At 40.9% G+C, this 19,606-nt stretch overlaps 1 protein-coding gene across 1 annotated transcript; it reads right to left on the bottom strand.

Moving 5' to 3' along the window:
• Window positions 1-539: 539 nt before the first annotated feature.
• Window positions 540-19,601, bottom strand: prrc1 (proline-rich coiled-coil 1). Its single transcript, XM_061734554.1, has 9 exons — window positions 19,543-19,601; window positions 14,508-14,640; window positions 11,737-12,111; window positions 10,210-10,355; window positions 10,034-10,136; window positions 8,056-8,219; window positions 7,860-7,963; window positions 6,034-6,136; window positions 540-4,128 (listed from the first exon to the last, which is right to left on the bottom strand). The coding sequence occupies exons 2-9, from the start codon at window positions 14,599-14,601 to the stop codon at window positions 3,919-3,921; spliced, it is 1,299 nt and encodes a 432-aa protein (XP_061590538.1). The 5' UTR covers window positions 14,602-14,640; window positions 19,543-19,601; the 3' UTR covers window positions 540-3,918.
• Between the last annotated feature and the right edge of the window lie 5 nt (window positions 19,602-19,606).

Below are 19,606 nucleotides of genomic sequence, written 5' to 3'. Positions count from 1 at the left end.
TGAAGCCGCTTCATCAAACCCAACAGGTGACGGGACACACCGGAATCAGAGGTGTGAAAAAACAGGGATGCCTGATGAAATATTTAGTCCTTTATCAGAGGTGTCTTCAGTATTCACATTCATTACTCAGGTAGAAGTATAGATACTAGAGTTTAAAAATACTCCCGTAGAAGTTGAAGTATCAACTCAAGTTTTTACTCAAGTAAAAGTATAAAAGTACTGGTTTCAAAACTACTTAAAGTATAAAAGTACCGGTAAAAGTAATGTAAGGGGGAAAAAAGCCATTAAGGACAAAAGCCATTGAAATGAATGCATGTTAGTATAATGCAAATATATTAAAGAAGCATATATGTGTACTATTGAGCATTAACATGTGTTTCAGAGAGCAGGAGATATGATGACTAGTTGCCTATAAGTATTGTAATGGTGCAAAAAGTCAAACTTCAGAGGCATGTTATCATTTATCCTAACCTTTATTGGAATGTACATCCAAGTTTAGTTGCAGGAATCTGAGGGAACGGATGTAAGAACAAAACTGGACAAGAACATCTGAAACAACCACAACCAAATTCACTCTATCCGGATGGAGCAATTTAACTGGATAGTTTTTATTAAAGGCAGAAATGAAATAGAGTAACGAGGCTGTTTTTAAAATGTAAGGAGTAAAAAGTACAGATAATTGCGTGAAAATGTAAGGAGTAAAAGTAAAAAGTTGTCTAAAAAATAATTACTCCAGTGAAGTATAGATAACCAAAATTACTACTTAAGTAAGGTAACGAAGTATTTGTACTTTGTTACTTGACACCTCTGTCCTTTAAAGTCTGTGGATGAAGGCGGTGTGAAAAAAGGCAAGCGAGTCCGTGTTGCAGTCCGTTACTTAGACACTGGGAAGTCTGGGGAAACTACCAGCAGCTTTTTTGAAACCGTAAAAGGTCAGTCATGTTCTGTTATCATGAATTCCCATATTTATATTTTAGGAGCCGTGTTCGGAGAAGTGCGAACGACGCGGTTCGGTCGACGTTGCGTCTGCACGTGCAAAGATGAACTGGAGGAGACAACATCGACCACCGAGGTTAGTGATTTGTGTAAAAAGGCACATTTATTGAACAAAATGTTATTTCCACCAACAGCGAGTAGTAATTGTGTTAAAATAACCATCTGTTGTACAAGTAACTTCCTCTGGCCACCTGACACCGCGGGACGTAACGCAGCTTCATTCTAGTCAACGTGACGGGCGCCGTCATCCTGCAGGCGTCCGCGTGTCCGGGCTGGCCGTCACCGAACCAGTGCACATCCACAGCAGCTGCGCTGGACAGATGTTGCACAAAACAAACTGGAAAGAGTTAATGCGACACAGGTTTTTACAAACAGACTCTGTAACTGGGTCCCAGCTGCAGACCGGAGACCCCTCCAAACTCAGGAAAGGATTAAAAAAAAAAAAAAAAGATGTGGCTTTCATAATATGAGTTGATGAGGTGGATAAAACCTGCCCCAGTGCCGCTGTACCAGGCTGTAAATATGTTGGCTTCTGCTGCAGGTTGCATACTAGTGGCCTTTCAAGGAATTGCACATCTTTCCACTTCAGCAGTTTAGCAGCCAGATGTGGCTTCTTCCTACTTCTCAGCATCCTAACGTGAACTCGGGGTGACGTGCCACTGGACAATGATGGATTTAGAGCCGTGGTCTTCAACCCTGGTCCACGGGACCCCCTGTCCTGCATGTTTTAGATGTTTCCCTGCATCACCTGATTCTAGTTAATGGTCGTCATCAGCTTGTCATCCAGGGGCCGGATTCACAAAACATTCTTAAGAAAAAAAATCTTCTTAAGTGTCTTTTTTTTCTTAAGTTCAGTCTTAAGAAGAAAAAAGAAAAGAAGTCATTCTCCAAAAAAGTTTTTAAGTATTTTCTCAACTTTCTTCTTAAGAAAAAACTTAAGAATAAATGGTATCCTAGAAATAAAAGTTCTCAAATTTGTTCTTGACTTTTTTCTTAACTTTAAGACAACCTTGACCTGTCTTAAAATGTCTTCTGTGAAAAGGTAAGACTCTATATCACCTTTTTCAACACATTTTAGACAAGTTTAGACTAGTAGGTCATAGTTTGAGGATATACTTTGTAATTAATTACACAAAGAACCTGTTTGTTAGCATGTTAGTTAGCGTGGTAGTTAATTATTATTAATTTTCCCCAATAGTATTTTTTTTTCGCACATTAATCTCATCAACCACAACCTGGAAAAGTTCCTGCATCTCTTTTTCTCCGTCTCCATGTTTAGTGAGTGACTGACGGTTAAGACCAAACTACCTATAAATGTTGTTTGTTGGCGCGTGCAATGCAATGACATATTTTAAGAAGTTCTTAAGTAGGAAAAATAAGAAATTCGTAAGAAATGACAGTTCTTAAGACAGTTCTTAAGAAAATATTGAGGAATTGCACTTAAGAACTTTCTTATGAAATTCTTAATTTTAGATCTTAAGACATTTCTTAAGATCGTTCTTAAGAACATATTGGTGAATCCGGCCCCTGGTCTGGACAAGTCTGTTAATGACACAGTCACTTGTATCAGGGTGATAAAGCAGGGAAACATCTAAACCTGCAGGACAGGAGTCCTGAGGACCAGGGTTGGAGACACTGCTTTAGAGTAACACAGCATTTCCATTTCAACCGAGCAACTTTGTTATTGTTGGAGCCAAGATACATGGTTTGTTTTATGCCTTCTGCATTCAGCAGATGGAGCTCTGCATTTCCTGTCTCTCTATTTTATGTGTCTCTGCTATGACCTCATTTCATATTTTATTGGTCGTTATGGTAACTGATTTAAACCTGGCCGTGATTGAAGCCAGGCTGGCAATGAGCTAGAAGGCTATTAGGTTTTGAACGTGATCGTGATTGTGTTTTTGATAGGCTGTGCTGGTTGACATTTTATATCTTTTCACATTTGGAGTTTGATCAATATTATTTTTTGGGCTGCAAATGCAAATAAATGGATTTGCATATCCAAAGACAAACTTTTAATGAACACGAATGCGTCAAACTAGGAAAAAAGGATAATGGCCAGACATAGTAGAACTAGGTTCTACAGTTATATTTATTTGTCAACTTTGTTAGTTTGAAGGTGTTTCTAGGAAGAGATCAATGACTAATGGAGATGGTTTCTCAGGCACACTGTAAGGCTGCATGTCTAGCAGCTTTTAGTTTTTGTTGCACACTTCAGGAAGAACTTCCCTGGTTTAGTAAATGCCGCCACAAAGGAGAACAAAGACTGAATAATGCCCTGAGACTGGATTTTGGTTGACGTTGGACCAAACAGCACTTTGATGCACTGCTGCAACACACTGCCTTCCTGAGATGTTTTGCAAAGGCACTGATCACATCTCTTTAGTTCCACACAAGACGAAGGAGATCTGTAGGAGGATCAGGACCCCGGCCCCGGAGCCCTCCCCCCGGGGCCGGGGTCCTGATCACACTGAGGTCTTCTGTGTTTGATCTGAGTTTCTCCTGAAGTTTGGATGTGGTGACAGTTCAGCTGGGACACAGTTTTTACTATAAAATGTTAGTTCAGAAGATAAGGACATAAAAATGTAACTGACATCAACCAACGGGATGAGAAAGAGGGACGAGGGTGCAGTCACTTCATGGTTTGGCGGTGTTTGGAGATTGATATTTGAGGACATTTTTAGTAAAACGCAGGAATGTGGTTCCACGTCTACAGCTCAGACACAAACATCTTGAAACAAACGTGCACGTTTTTGGCCTGAAAGCACACAGAGGGTCAAGGTGGAGCTTCACGTCCTCACGTCCCACCAGCCAGTCTCAACTCCGGTAGGAGTCCCGCTCTCCCCGGTACGCCCCAGGAACTGGGAGCCCTGGGATCCCTGGGAGCCCTGGGAGCCCTGGGAGCCCTGGGAGCCCTGCGCCTCAGACTGTCCTGGGGGGCAGCTTCTGTTTGTAGATTCCCGCCAACGTCTTGGCGGCGCTCTGGACCATGTGGCGCTGGCTCGTTCCCGTCACTGATTGATGCCAGTCCATTCTGTTGATGTTGGGGAGGCTGCGCTCCAGAACCTCCCCCACGGTGACCAGCAGGCCGGACCAGCGCAGGCCGTAGTCAGGGGGGGTCAGGCCCTGAGCCTGTGGGGTCACAGACAGTGTGGTTAGTGTTGTTTTCAAAGGTTGAAGTCCCGTCCCCCATCTAGGGATAGGAATCGAGAACCGGTTCTTTTTGAGAACCGGTTCCCAATGAAGAGTGAGGAGGAGACTAATCACTTCATAAATGGAATGAAGGATATGAACATTTCTGCATTTGTAGACGGTAGAAAGTACCGGGATAGACAGATTTACAAGAAGGTGAGAGAAAAGTTGCACGAAGCAGCATTTGTTTTGAATTTGGATACAGGAAGAAGAAGCAGAAATGACGGTAATTGTGTCATGATGTTCTCCGTGCGTCGCTGGTTTGATCCAGATATCCTGAATGATTAATTACCATGGAAACAGGGATAACCCTGTTTGCTCACGCATGTAAACAGAATATTCCAAATGTTTCAGAAACCGGAATATTAGCAATAACCTGAATTTTGACTGCATGTAAACGCAGTCAGTGTCTCAAACATTTTTGCGAGCCGCGCTTTGGTATAGTGAGCTCGATGTACGATCCGGCATTGCATAAAACTATGTCTAGCACAAATTGAAGACTTATGCACTCTCCTCAGAACTTCCACCCACTGTTTTGAATTTGGATACAGGAAGAAGAAGCGGAAATGACGGGAATTGTGTCATGATGTTCTCCGTGCGTCGCTGGTTTGATCCAGATATCCTGAATGATTCATTACCAGTAGGCCTGTGTTGAAAAAAATCGATTTCCCAATTCTAAATCGATTCTCATATTAATTCCTAAAAATCGATTCATATGTCTAGAGAAAGATTTTTTTTTTTTTTGGGGGGGGGGGTTTCTTTTATTTATTTATTTATTTATTTATTTTTTTACATTACATCATTACATTACAACCTTTGGTACTTTTTTGTTTATCCTCAAAAAAGGAATGTTTTGTTGGACACCAGAATAACTGGTGCCATGTTTTTGCCTTTAAATATGTTTAAAGGTATGAAAACATTAAAGTTTTCAGTTATAATTGCATAAATTGTCTATATTTCATTACTTTATATACTGTCTTGGGGTTACATTTGCCAAAAATGCTAAAAACCAAATGCTCAAAAATGAATAACCAAAATAGACCAAAAATGGAACAAATTAAAACGGAATGTGGCAAAAAATAAAAGCGATTTCCTCCGTCTCTGTTTCCTCCCTGGATCTGTTTGGTAATTCTGCCCCACGATGTTTCTGAAAGCAGTTCTATCAGCATTCTGGGAGCTGATTGGTCCTTACAGCATCATTAGCTGCAATACTTGCTGTTGAATCTCAATATAATACTAGTAGTAATATGCTGCATAACTCATATAATTCATGCAACAGCTCAAAAAACAGTTTTAATATCACTAACCCAAATCAATATCGGGATCGAATCAAATCTTGATGAATCGATTCTGAATCTTAAGAATCGGAATCGAATCTTGACATTCCCCCGCCGTAATTACCATGTAAACAGGGATAACCCTGTTAGCTCACGCATGGAAACGGAATATTCCCAATGTTTCAGTAACTGGAATATTAGCAATAACCTGAATTTTGACTGCACGTAAACGTAGTCCATGTTGTAGGCTCTGTGAAGGTCAAAGGTCGTGCTAGAGCTTCCGGTTCTGCTTCAGAGATGGCAGCATGAATGCAGAAAAGTAGACCACATCTTTACCGGGGACGTATATCAGATCTCTGAACATCCAAACTATTCTCAGCACACAATGCAACGGCTGAAACTCTTCCTCCACGCCAGAACGCCTTCAAAGTGCTGTGAGAAGCAGCGGCACGATTACAAGGAGGTAAAAGCTTTACTCTCCCAACTGCTCCTGGAATATATCTCAGACCTGAATGCAAACACGGATATCTCTTAACAGATACGATTAGGTGTGTGTTTCTGTCAGCACCTGCTGGATGTGGTGCAGATCCAGAGGAGTCGCCTGGGTGAACACCTCGATGCGGATGTCGAAGCACGGGTCCTCCAAGATCAGACAGCCGATGTCAAACCACCTGGAGACAACGAGGGGAGCCTGAAAACCAGCAGCCCTCTGCATGTGCTCTTAGCTCATTAAAGAATTACATTTCATCTTTTCCAGAGCTGGTGGGAACCAGATGACTTATTTTTTCCCTATGATGCTCCCAGACCCCTGAGGTTCATCTGGATCTGTTAGTTCCTATGAAGCTCCCAGACCCCTGAGCTTCATCTGGATCTGTTAGTTCCTATGAAGCTCCCAGACCCCTGAGCTTCATCTGGATCTGTTAGTTCCTATGAAGCTCCCAGACCCCTGAGCTTCATCTGGATCTGTTAGTTCCTATGAAGCTCCCAGACCCCTGAGCTTCATCTGGATCTGTTAGTTCCTATGAAGCTCCCAGACCCCTGAAGTTCATGTGGATCTGTTAGTTCCTATGAAGCTCCCAGACCCCTGAGCTTCATCTGGATCTGTTAGTTCCTATGAAGCTCCCAGACCCCTGAGGTTCATCTGGATCTGTTAGTTCCTATGAAGCTCCCAGACCTCTGAGGTTCATCTGGATCTGTTAGTTCCTATGAAGCTCCCAGACCCCTGAGCTTCATCTGGATCTGGTTTGTTGTGGTTCCAGAACCAGAACCAAGCAAGGTTCATCAGCGTTCAGTTATTCTGCTCCTCACCGGTGGAACAAACTTCCTGTAGACCTGAGGTCTGCTCCAACTGTAGATCCTTTAAATCAGGATAAAAACCATTACTGTTTACTAAAGCGTACTCTTAAATTAAATACTTACCTGCTGTACTTTACTGCCCTTATTTTTAACAGCTTGTGCTTTTTATTATTTTACTTCTTTTCTTATCATCTTATCAATCTTATTTGTTATTTACTGTCTAATTATGTCTTGCCGCTTTTAATGTCGATGTAAAGCACTTTGAATTACTTTGTGTTGAATTGTACTGTATAAATAAACTTGCCTCGCCTTGCCTTACAGAAAATAGTTAGTTAATACTTATTTCGGTCAATCACAAACATAAAAATCAACAAACAAGATAACAAACATCCACAGGATTTTCCCTGGTCAACATTGTGATTATTTTGACCAAAAAGGTCTGGGCTTGAAGCATAAAGCTTATCTTGCCCACTTTTTAACAGAATAGAATATACAAAAAGAACAAACGAAGTATCATGAGGTTACACAAAATAATAATAATAATAATAGTAATAATAATAATAGTAATAATAATAATAATAATAATAATAATAATAATAATATCTGTAATAAATGTTATAATAGTAATAGTAATAATAATGATAATAATAATAATAAAAATAATAAAATAATAATAATATCTGTAATAACTGTAATAATAGTAATAATAATGATAATAATAATAATGATAGCTCTGAAAACAGAAAGTGAAAAGATGCTAAAGAAACAAAACAAAATTTAGGTTGCATTTCATCTCATGCATGTGTACATTCTTCTTTGTTTGCTTATTGTGCTTCTATATATATGTGTCCATTACCTTTGCTTGGAATAATATCTTGTATGCTTTTATTGAGTTTGCTAGTTTAAGGTCGTTGTCTAATGAGTTCCACAGTTTTACTCCTAAAACGGATAAACATCTGCCCTTATTGGTTCTTATTGCTGTTGTCTTAAACATTGCCCCTGTGGTCATGTTTGCCCTCTCTTGGCTTGAACAGTTCCTGCATGCAGCCTGGAAGATACCTAAACCTAACAGAAGGTGCATCTGTCAGCATTTCTTACTTGTCAGGGAACAGCTCAGCGATGAAGTTCTCCACAGAGACCACCGGCTGCTTCTCGTGGATCACGCCGGCTCGGCGGAGGCCGTCGATGCGCTCCTGAGCTCCCTGCAGACACACCGGAGGGTTGCTGGGTTTCAGCGTTCGTCCTTCTTTGGTAAAGATTACAAAGGCCCCAGACGGAGCAGAGGTGAACCCACCTTGACACCTGCGGCGTAGCCCACAGGCTGGGGCGCGATGTTGGACTGACCGGGCTCTCCAGTGACCATCGCCATCCCAAAGACCTCTTGAAAGGCATGTCTGATTGCTTCAATGTTTGTCTCCTTATCTGATGCCACCACAACGTCGATGTCACCTCCAGACTCTGAACAGGAACCACAGAGACCAGAACCTGGTGAGTCTGGATTAGGGCTGGGCGATATGGACCAAAAGTCATATCTCCATATTTTCTAGCTGAATGGCGATACTCGATATATATCGATATTTTTTCTGTGCCATAATTGGGGTTTCCCCCAAAGCATTATAGCATAGCATCTCTGTTAGCTTCATTTTTTTCTGAGGCAAACCCTTAAAAAAACAGTCAGTTTTAATACAAACCTCGTGCCAAATGTCACACAGGTTCCTTTATTAACAGAGGTCTGCACAATATCAACATGTATAAAACAAATGAAATCAAAATAAACTGCCTGCATATATAGAATAAAAATGCTTCTTGAATAAAATAAAACAAATATCCCTTTCCTGCATAACAATTAAATTAAAATACACTGTGCAATTAATACAATGTAGACAGTAACAGGCAGACTTTTCCACTGAGGTTGACAGTTGTGAAAAATAACAAAACATTTGTGCAAATCTCAAATAAAACATTCAACTCAATTTGTCACAAAATAAGCTATATCATTAAAAAAAAAAAAAAATTAAATCGATATAAACGATATTGTCTCGTACCATATCGCGTTTGAAAATATATCGATATATATTAAAATCTCGATACATCGCCCAGCCCTAGTCTGAACGCTCAGTTTCCACCTCACACTGTGTCCGAATAACTGCATGCGATGCGAGCGAGCGTCAGTGACAAAATTAATTCCATTGCTTTATTTTCTATTGGACTGTCCTAACTGGCTGCAGAGACGCTGCGTTTTGAGCTGAACATTTGTCGGACGCCCTGCTTCTATTTTCTTCCTGTCGCTCGCGTTGAAAGCCGGTTGAAAGCGCTGTAGGAAACGGTCATGATGAGGAACGGCTGATCCAGTTAGTTGAAATGAGAAGTTATCTCTATGATTCCTCCTCATTTCACTACAAAAACCTCAATAAAGTTCAGCTGCTGGAGGGAGATGGACTGAGAGCTGGAAGTTTCACAACTTATTATCTAAAGCTTGTGCCTTTTTCATTTACCTTAATGTGATAACCAGTTTCTGCTTAAGCTTGAGTTACGGTTCTGCGTCAAAACGACGCCGTGCCTACGGCGTGTGGTACGCGTCGACGCAGACCACACGCCGTCACTGACGCCGTCACTGACGCCGTCACTGACGCCGTCACTGACACACGTCATTGACCTGCACCTCCCGAAAAATGTAACTACACGTGGAGGAGACGCAGACCAAACGCAGAGAGAGGGCTGTGATTGGTTCGCTTGGTAGCAACGCATTTCCGGTTTCTGGTTTGAAGCAGTCGTGAACTTTCAGCGCTCTTTTCTTCGTGTATGTGTGATTTCTTTTTTTTTTTTTTGCGCAATAGTTGTCCTTATCTCTTTGATTCACTGTGACCGGAAAAAGTCGGATAAACCATTCAGGAAAAGATCGCGAATTAGCGGTCACGGGGGGTACTGCACCGCGGAGAAATGGAGTGACGGAGAAGTCTGAAGGTTCACGACGGCGTCACGGTGACGGCGTGTGCTCTGCGTTGGTTTGACACAGAACCATAGTTCAGGCTTTAGCGAGACTGACCGATGGGAGTCACGCTCGCTTCGTCTCGTCCGTGCTGCCTTTAGGAGCACACGGGCGGGGAGTGCGGTGAGTAAAAGGCGAGTTTCAGCTGTCAATCAAAATAACGTGGGGGCCCATAACGGTTTCAGTGGTGACAGAGAGCGTCCGATGCCACGCAGTGCAACGCGATAGTCGGACGCTCGCATGCAGTTAGGACAGGGTGTCAGGAGACGGCAGGGGAACTTACTGATGTACGGGGCCATGCCGGGGTCCAGAGTGGTGATCATGGACTCCACTGAGTGCTTGGTTTTATCCAGGACCGTCTTCACCATAGCGTTACCTGCCACTCCCTGAGGATACACGGGTCATGAGTGTAGAAAAGGGCTTTAAGCTTACACGAACACCGGAAACAAGAGCGTTTACCTTGAAAAAGCCCCAGATGCCGCCTCCAGGATTGGTGTCTCCAGACACCCGGGGGTCTTCCTGCTCCTCAGGGAACGTGATTGGAGACCCAGAATCCAGTCCTCCCGTCATGGTCGGCTGCTGCACCATGGTGTTAGACACCACACCTGGAACAATTAAACCTTACATGTCATTATTTCCGGTACAAACCAAATTCAAATGAAAACTTTCAGTTTGCAACGTTTGAGAAAGAGGAACATAAAAGATGCTGTCAGAGGTGCATTCTGGGAAACCCAAGATCCAGAGTATATGCATGTTAACCTAAACCGGCTCCTACCTCATCGAATTCTGACCACTCTTCTCTTTTTTGCCCCGTGTTTACCCCGTGACAGGATAAGGAAAGGCGTATTCAGAATTTGGACTGGGTGAGATTTGTAGATCAGACCAACCAACCAGACAGCATCATGTTACAGTACCGGCCCATAACTCCACCCTCACTCCCCTTCTCCCCCTCATTTACACTGCCCAGAGTCTTTCATACAGAGAAAGTAACAGGGTTGCATCTAAAAATGTAAAGATCAGGGGCCTCATTTATAAAAAAAGTGCGTAGGATTCATACTAAAAGTGTACGTGCGCTCAAAAGCCGAAATTGGCGGGCGCACAAAAAAATCCTGATTTATAAAACCGTGTGCACGCACATCTGCACGCAATGTTCTCTTTATAAATCACATTCCAGTTGGAAGGTTGTGCAGGTGAATTCACCTCATATCCCACCCTCTACACGCCCACTTTATACCATAAATGGGCAATGCAAACTACATGATGACTGTATTTGCATATGAATGAGCCTGCTGAGCATGCGCAGCGCCACCTGCAGTCTGTTTGGGCTTAGTGTTATTTAAAATGTTTTTTGAGCTGTTGCCTGAATTATATGATTGTAAAATAACTAGTGAAATAATAATTTCACAATAATTATTGTGAAATAACTAAGAAATAAATAACTCAAACAGGCCTTTCAATATCCATTTCAAGTGCAAAAAAGAAAGAAATTGCAACAGTTCATGCAGTAAACAAATCATTTTAGCTTATCTAATTTATTCTGTCACCACGCACACATATTGCCATGAAGCACCTGGCATTTTTCAGAAGTGTCATGACAAACTGTGTGTCCAACTACTGGGATTAAAGTTCACCTGGCGAAAATGATGAGGGAAAATAAATAAATAAATAAATAAATAAATAAATAAATAAAAAACGATCTTTAGACATAAGAATTGATTTTTAGGAATTAATATGAGAATCGATTTAGAATCGGAAAATTGATTTTTCCAACACAGGCCTACTGGCTTCATTTCACCACCTCACTTCTGCGTCACCAGTTCCCCATATCTTCAAAATTGGGTTGGGGTAGAGATACACACATTTTTCCGTTTTTAAATCCCAACCTTTGCGTAGAAGGTGGCGTGCGCATCTTTCAAGCCCTATTTTGTAAGCTTTCTAAATGAGGCCCCAGGTGAGTGTGGTTCTGGTCCAGACTCTTCTTCTGACCTGGCAGAGCAGTCGGGCTGGAGAACGTGGGCATCAGTGGCGTCTGTGGCGTTCGACCGGCGTGGCCACGTGTGATGTCGTAGCCAGCGCTCATGGAGAAGTTGGGAACGGGCGGCCTGGCGGGGGGAGCAGACATGCCGGCTGCTGGGGGGGGTCTGATGGAGGACGCCATGGGTGGGAACGAAGGGGAGGGAGAGGAGGAGGGGGGGAAGGGAGAGCTGCTGGTCAAAGGGGAGACAAAGGTGGAGGCAGGAGGAAGCTGGGAGGGAAGGAGAGACGGAGCGGCCAGAGGGCTGCTGAAGGAAGAAGGGCCGGGGCCAGATCCCAGAGGGGTGGAGACGCTGGCTGGACCGATGGAGCCGGGACCAGACAGACCTGAAAGGAAAATAACTCAAGTCAGACTCAAAATTCAGAGTAAAGGCAAGAGCAACCTCAACTGTATCTTTATCCTGCAAAAACGTTTTATCAAAATGATTCCATTTTCCAATAGACTCACTAGATCCACCCCATCGTTCCAATGCCTAAGTATTCTCCCTATTTCTGCTGTAAATGTATTTCAGATTTGTCTTTTTATCTATCATCTATCATTCACAAGCTGCTTCCAACCTGTTTTCATTCTTTATTTCAATTCAATTCCCAAATTCATCACTTTAATACTACGTCTGAAAATAATCTCCATCCCACCTTTTTCAGGATGACTTTTTCCCAATTTTCAGTTAGATTCAGAGGTTCCTCTTTATTGGAACATCTTACCACCATATTAGAGAATGCTCGAGCACAAATACATTCAAAAAACAAATCAACATTTTTACTAGCCCAAGTTAGCAAAGTTTAACCATCCATTTCCAGTTCTTCTCTCAAACCCTCATCAGATTCCTGTTTTTGTTTTCTAGCAATTTAGCTTAAGCCCTTATGGGTTTTTTTGGTTCCTCCCGCACATTTTCTGTTATATTGTATTTCTTTTTTTATTTCTTTTTTTTTTCTACATACTGTTCGTCTGTACTTTTAAATCGGTTGTATATTTTTATGTGCAAATAAACTACACCAAACTAATTTTTTCCCCATCAACCCAAACTTCTTTTTCTAATGTTTGCAGCGTAACCAGCAGTCATGTCAGCCATGAACAGGATCATCACCTGCTCCCTAACTAACCTTTACTCTTATTATTGGTGGTGGGGAAAAAAAAAACAAAAAAAAAACGATATTGCAATATATTGTTGCTCTCTCTGTCACAATAAATAGTCGATAAACTGACGGCAAGTATCAATATTTTATTACAACACACATAATGGATTTACGGTGTTGTCACCGCACTAGTGTTCATGCACTTTAATTTGTCCAACTGTACAGAGTTTACATTTACAAGCCTAGAAGGCAGTGAGGTACGATGCAAAATTAAGTTGCTTACTGACTTTTCAGTATTAGAAACACAGCAGTGCACTGTCCTGGTTTATATAAAACATGTTATAAATGTTCATGCACTTTAATTTGTCCAGCTGTTCAGTGTTTACATTTACAAGACTAGAAGGCAGTGATGCACTTTCTTCTTTCTTTCTACATTGTATGAAGTTTTGGCATTGAATAATTGCAGAACTACAGACGTTTTCCTTTTTATGGGTATTTTTTCTTTTTCAGTCACATATATCGTGATATATCGTTGCTGAAATTTCTTACAATTAGTGATGCACCGAAATGAAAATTTGTGGCCGAAATCGAAACCGAAAATAATAATAAACACTTGGCCGAATACCGAACAATACCGAACATGGTTATTCGCAGTTTTTCATTTATTTTGCCAATTTTTTCACCATTGCATAAATCAAATAAATTTGATTTAGGCATGCTAAAAGAAAAAAATATTTTACAAAATTACAAGGTAGAAAACATTTGTTGAACATAAAAAACTGAACATTTTTTAATTTCCCAGCATTTCTTAAATATTCCAGCAGACATTATACCAGCAAAGAACAATAACTTAAAATAAATAAATTAGCAAAATACATTTTTTGGCCATCTTTGAGCTTACGTTAGGCTTAACTTACTGAACATTGTAACATAGGCCTTAAAACAATAAAAATGCATTAAAGCGCTCAGGGTTTTTTATCATTTCAAATGATAAATTAAACTTGTAGCTGAAAGACTTTGCAGATGTTTCCCCTCTAGATATTTGAGCAGAACATTCATTGCAAACAGCCATTCTAAAATACTTCCACACTGCTGACATGTTTGCACCACTTCACTCCACGCTCTTCCACGTTTGATTTCCTCATCTAAACGCACCTGTAATAGATTGATTTATGTTGTTTTGGTTCCACCTGCTGGTGAATGTTGGTAAAATTCTTATGTGGTTAGTCTTTGGTTGGCCAACGATTTATGTGGTGCGCAACAGTTACGGAGCGGCCAGTCTATTTCCTTATATTACAGCGCCGTTATTAATTGTTCGGTTTTTTTCCCCACTTATTCCACCGAACACCGAAAGTGTTTTTTTGCCATTTTCGGCCGAACAATTTCGGTTACCGAACAATTTCGGTTACCGAACAATCGGTGCATCACTACTTACAATATATCAACTATGGTAGATATGGTGTATGGTGATATTATCGCTATCTTGGGCCACATATCGCCACAGTGTTGAATCGTAAGTTACCCGTATCGCGCCACCCCTACTTATTATATCTATTAATACATGTAGGGTTGATTAAACTCACAAATATTCCTTTAAGTCTTAATGCTTTATATTTGGGGCAGTGAAGACACGGCTGGGGTCTTACCAGCGGTGCTGGGTGGGCAGCTGATGGGCGACATCACTGTCAGAGGTGCAGGGCTGGTGGGGGGGGTCGTCTCGATCCCACTTTCTTCCATCATCTTCTCAGCTGTGGACCCAAACGTCAGGCCGGAAAACAACTAAAGAAAGGGTAGAAGCGGGTCAGAAACAGCAGGTAGCAGGTGTGGTGCAGCGTATTCTCAACCCTCTACCTCCAAATGAAGAACACATATTGTCTGTTTCAAACAAATACACTTTTTAAGTTTGATCGGTATCGGACAAAAAAGTATGGGGACATACCTAGTTATTAATGTTTTTAATATATATTAAATGGTTTTATATATCGTTGCATTTAACGTCCCTTCCGGCCGACGAAGTAAGTGAAACTAACACGGTTTACATGTTTGAATTGTGAAATGTTCTATCTGTTCATGTTCATTAAGCTGCTGCTATTCATTCATTCATTCATTCATTCATTCATTCATTCATTCATTCAGAATGTTGCACTAAGGTTAAGACAATAAGTATTTTAATTTTCTTGTGTTTGTGAGTTTGACTGGATTTCATTCAACTACCTCTTTTGAAGTTAAATTTATTTATTTTTGTTATTGCACTATTCTGCACTTTTTGTTTTAGTTTACAATTTCATGTTTTTACATTTTGTGGCACCAGAGCTGATAAGCTTTGTCGAAATAATGTCCATGTTGTTTCCAATGGACAAGAAAAGAAACTTGGGATAATTTGAGTTTTAGTCCTCTTTTCTCTTTTTTTTTTTAATTCATTGCCAAAATGTATCTGATCGGGAAAAAGTATCAGAAATGTATCGGGAGCCAAAAAAAGTGATCGAATCGGGAAAAATCGTGATCGGCAGAAACTCAAACTAAAGTGATCGGGATCTGATCGGGAGCTAAATAATCCTGATGGGGACGACCCTAGTCAGAACCTCCAAATTCGCGGTCATTTGGAAAAGTCATCTACTCTGAAAGCGTTGTGAGAATGGTTCCTGGATGCCTCGTTCAGGTGTTTTGGGAAAGTGTGATGAAAAAAAAGTGTTTCCCATACTTGATGAAACCCAAACTGCTGAAACATCAGGATACGACCTTAGCCTATTACAGACTAGTATTCTGCCCAAACAAGCATTAGCGGTGGGAACACAAGGTTTCGTCTACCAGAATGAATCATCCTCTATGCTTCAAAATCACCATGCTCCTTTGTTTCATCATCATTCTGCATCGAGACGCCTCAGGGATGTTCTGACCCTTTTACATGCAACCATTTAATTAAAGGGGACCTATTATGGCATATAATGTCTATTTTAAACAGGACTTGAATGTCTTAAAAACAAGCTTTTGATTGTTTTTGCTAAATAAATTAGAAATTCAGCCTCTGATCCATGTCTTTATCTTCCCATTCTCTAATCTCATTATCTATGGAGGATTCTGAGTGGGCGGGGCTATGATAATGAGGCTCTGTGCTGATTGGCTGCCTGAATGACGCAATACACCGCTACGGAAAAATGATGGAAGCTCCGGCCGACGGAGTTACCGTGTCCTAACTGCATGTGATGTGATGCGAGCGTCAGCAACAAAATATCAATTCCATGTCTTTATTTTCTATTGGACTGTCCTAACTGGACACAGCGACGCAGCGTTTTGATCTGAACATTTGTCGGACGTCCTGCTTCTATTTTCTTCCTGTCACTCGCGTTGAAAGCCGGTTGAAAGCGCTGTAGGAAACGGTCACGGATGAGGAACGGCTGATCCAGTTACCGGTAGTTGAAATGAGAAGTTATCTCTATGATTCCTCCTCATTTCACTACAAAAACCTCAATAAAGTTCAGCTGCTGGAGGGAGATGGACAGAGAGACGATGTCACGCAGTGCTACGATAGTCGGACGCTCATGCAGTTACACGCTTTTATAGTTGTGGCCGTGGTTTGCATTTTGGTTACGTAACGAAAATCAGCAGAATCTAATTGTCTCGTAGATCCACATCACACTGGACGGATCATCCAGGCGGCTGTACAGACACTGCAGGATTTGGTTGCTTTCCTCCTTCTCTGAGTTGGCAGGCTGAGGGGAGACCACTTTATATATGTTAAAGACAGAAAAAACCTAGTTTTCACAATAGGTCCCCTTTAAATCTACTGAAATCTGGATCATCTCTCAAATCTTATTCTTGGTAACTTAGACACTAGGGCTGGGCGATATATCGAGATTTTAATATATATATCGATATATTTTCAAACGCGATATGGTACGAGACAATATCGTTTATATTGATTTTTTTTTTTTTTTTATTATTTTGATATAGCTAATTTTGTGACAAATGGACTTGAATGTTTTATTTGAGATTTGCACAAATGTTTTGTTATTTGCACAACTATCAACCTCAGTGGAAAAGTCTGCCTGTTACTGTCTACATTGTATTAATTGCACAGTGTATTTTAATTTAATTGTTATGCAGGAAAGGGATATTTGTTTTATTTTATTCAAGAAGCATTTTTATTCTATATATGCAGGCAGTTTATTTTTATTTCATTTGTTTTATACATTTTGATATTGTGCAGACCTCTGTTAATAAAGGAACCTGTGAGACATTTGGCACGAGGCATTGTATCAAAACTGACTGTTTTTTTAAGGGTTTGCCTCAGAAAAAAATTAAGCTAACAGAGATGCTAACAGAGATGCTATGCTATAATGCTTTGGGGGAAACCCCAATTGTGTCACAGAAAAAATATCGATATATAGTATCTGAGTATCAACATTCAGCTAGAAAATATGGACATATGACTTTTGGTCCATATCGCCCAGCCCTATTAGACACTCAGTTTCAGTCCAGTTATTCACCTGGTTGGGAAAAGAAGTGTTCAAAAAGGCCCAAAGACCAGCCCAGGATCAAACACCCGCCCTTGTGATCGGTCTCCGAGCTCATCTGAGCAGAGATTGTAGTTTTACACCAGGACAACTGATTTGTAGTAAAGTGGGACAACTGAGCCCAACCTCTCAAAGCGTGCACTTTGCACAAATGCTGCCACGAAATGCAAAATGGGTCACTGAGGTCGTTCTACACATTAGAATTAGGTTGCAATCACTTTATTTGTCAAAAAAAAAAAAAGCACTTAGATAATTTCCCAAATTGTTTAATCGCTACCGCTCACTGGAAGACATGTTTTCAGAGTTAAGTGGCTCCAAGCAAAGAGACAAGGACCTGTTATCTGTTGACATGCCAGTCATTTGGTAGTTAGTCAGATAAATACGCTCAATCTCGGATATCTTTTTTTTCCTCTCCACCGTATTTGATTAATAGACTGACAGACTGAGTTTCCACTGTCAAAGCTGAAGACTGACAACGTGGACCTCATCATTTTCATTTTAGGCTGCAACCAAGAGTTAAATGAAGAGGGTAACAACAACAAACTAAGCAGCTGAGCTTCTTCACCGTCCAGTTTTCTTTAATTTAACTGAATTAATGTCATCATCATCAACACCATCATCATCATCATCCCCAGCAGTAGCGGGTTGCTTGGGACACCCACACTAAACTCTGAAAAGCTGCTTCATGCTTTTATCTCCAGTAGATTAGATTATTGCAATGCACTTTTCGCAGGACTAACAAAGCAAGTGTTACATAAACTCCAGCTTATTCAAAATGCTGCAGCCAGAATTCTAACAAAAACCAGGAGGTATGAACACATCACTCCTGTTTTATCCTCTCTTCACTGGCTCCCTGTAAAACAATTTTTGAAAAAATCCATGTCTATAGATGATATTCTGGTATAATAACCTTCCTGAGTGGCAGCTGGATCAGAGTTATCAGCTCATGAAGTTAGTAAAATTACATTTTAGATTCTGGTGCATATCCTGGTTTAGACTCATGTACAAGATAAACACAGGGCTAAAATATAGTATATCATTTAGGCGAAAATGTGTAAAAACGTGTGTTGTTTCTAGTTTAAAGAGCTGCAGTGACATCTATGTTGGTCAGAAAGATTCACATCTTAGCTTGAATGAATACTTAAAAGGTCTCCTTTAAAATGATACCAAAGGAAATATAGTGAAACATTGACAGATTCCCTGTACATGAGTCTAAACCAGGATATGCAGCAGCATCTAAAATGTCATTTTCTGAAGGGGCTGGTAACTTCATGAACTGATAACTCTGATCCAGCTGCCACTCAGGAAAGTTATTATACCAGAATATCATCTATAGACATGGATCTTTAAAAAAATCATAGGTAAGTTTTGTCACCTTGAGTAGTGCTGATATCTGGTCTGGAACATGGACTATTTAGACCAGGTGAGTCTGTAGACCAGGTGAGTCTGTAGACCAGGTGAGTCTGAATACTCCCACTTCAGTCGGATCGCAAATCCTAGTGGAACTGGTATTGTTATTTCCTTTTGCAGAGCCATTTTTGCTCATTTATCGTCACCCTCGTTCCCTGTTCCTCCCTCATGTGCTGGTACCCAACAGAACTGTACATCCATGCCACATCTGTGTATTCTAAACTATGAGAAATATCTATGAGTAAGTCTTCTCTGCAGGTTGTTGTTGATTGTATACTTTCTAATACAGCTATTGAGTCTGTGCAACCAGCACCTTACCAGGTTTGACCTCTACCACCCACTGTAACCCAATAAAGACTGCACCATTTCTGCTGTGTATACTGATAGTTGGTTGGATAATCTTTTGGAGATATTCACATCAAACCCAGGGATATACACACCTATTTCCGCACAATCCTTTTGATTTCTTGACCCATCTGTGTATATTTTCAGGTAGTTGTAATAACTATTTTTCAAGTATACACTCGCTTTGGCTCGTACTTCATTCATTCTCCATTCTTGTTTCTGATCCAGTATGTTTTTATCTTTATTAGGTTTATTACTCATCCGTGTGTACTTAGTGAACTCTAATGTCTCCATTCCAGATATTCTCAGTCTTTCATCCCTTGACCACCCAAACCCATGCCTCTGGAGTTTAGAATATTCCCCTGACGTTAAATGGGAGTAAAACTGTCCTAAAAAGCCAGTAAAGACTCACCTGCGGTTCCTGCAGCAGCAACGAGCAGAGCCCTGCGACACGCGCTGATGACGTCAGCGCTGCC

Source organism: Cololabis saira, chromosome 11, assembly GCF_033807715.1.
Source record: "Cololabis saira isolate AMF1-May2022 chromosome 11, fColSai1.1, whole genome shotgun sequence".
Taxonomy (NCBI): domain Eukaryota; kingdom Metazoa; phylum Chordata; class Actinopteri; order Beloniformes; family Belonidae; genus Cololabis; species Cololabis saira.
The sequence above is the reverse complement of the archived record's forward strand: the minus strand, read 5'-3'. Positions and strand labels throughout refer to the sequence as shown.

Bases quoted from the DNA above. Each gene is read 5' to 3' on its own strand.
- prrc1 (XM_061734554.1), bottom strand. From the start codon at position 14,601: ATGATGGAAGAAAGTGGGATCGAGACGACCCCCCCCACCAGCCCTGCA. The intron at 12,112-14,507 runs GTAAGACCCCAG...TTTTCCTTTCAG, and splicing joins CTGCCCACCCAGCACCGCTG to GTCTGTCTGGTCCCGGCTCC. The intron at 7,964-8,055 runs GTGGGTTCACCT...GTGTGTCTGCAG, and splicing joins GCTACGCCGCAGGTGTCAAG to GGAGCTCAGGAGCGCATCGA.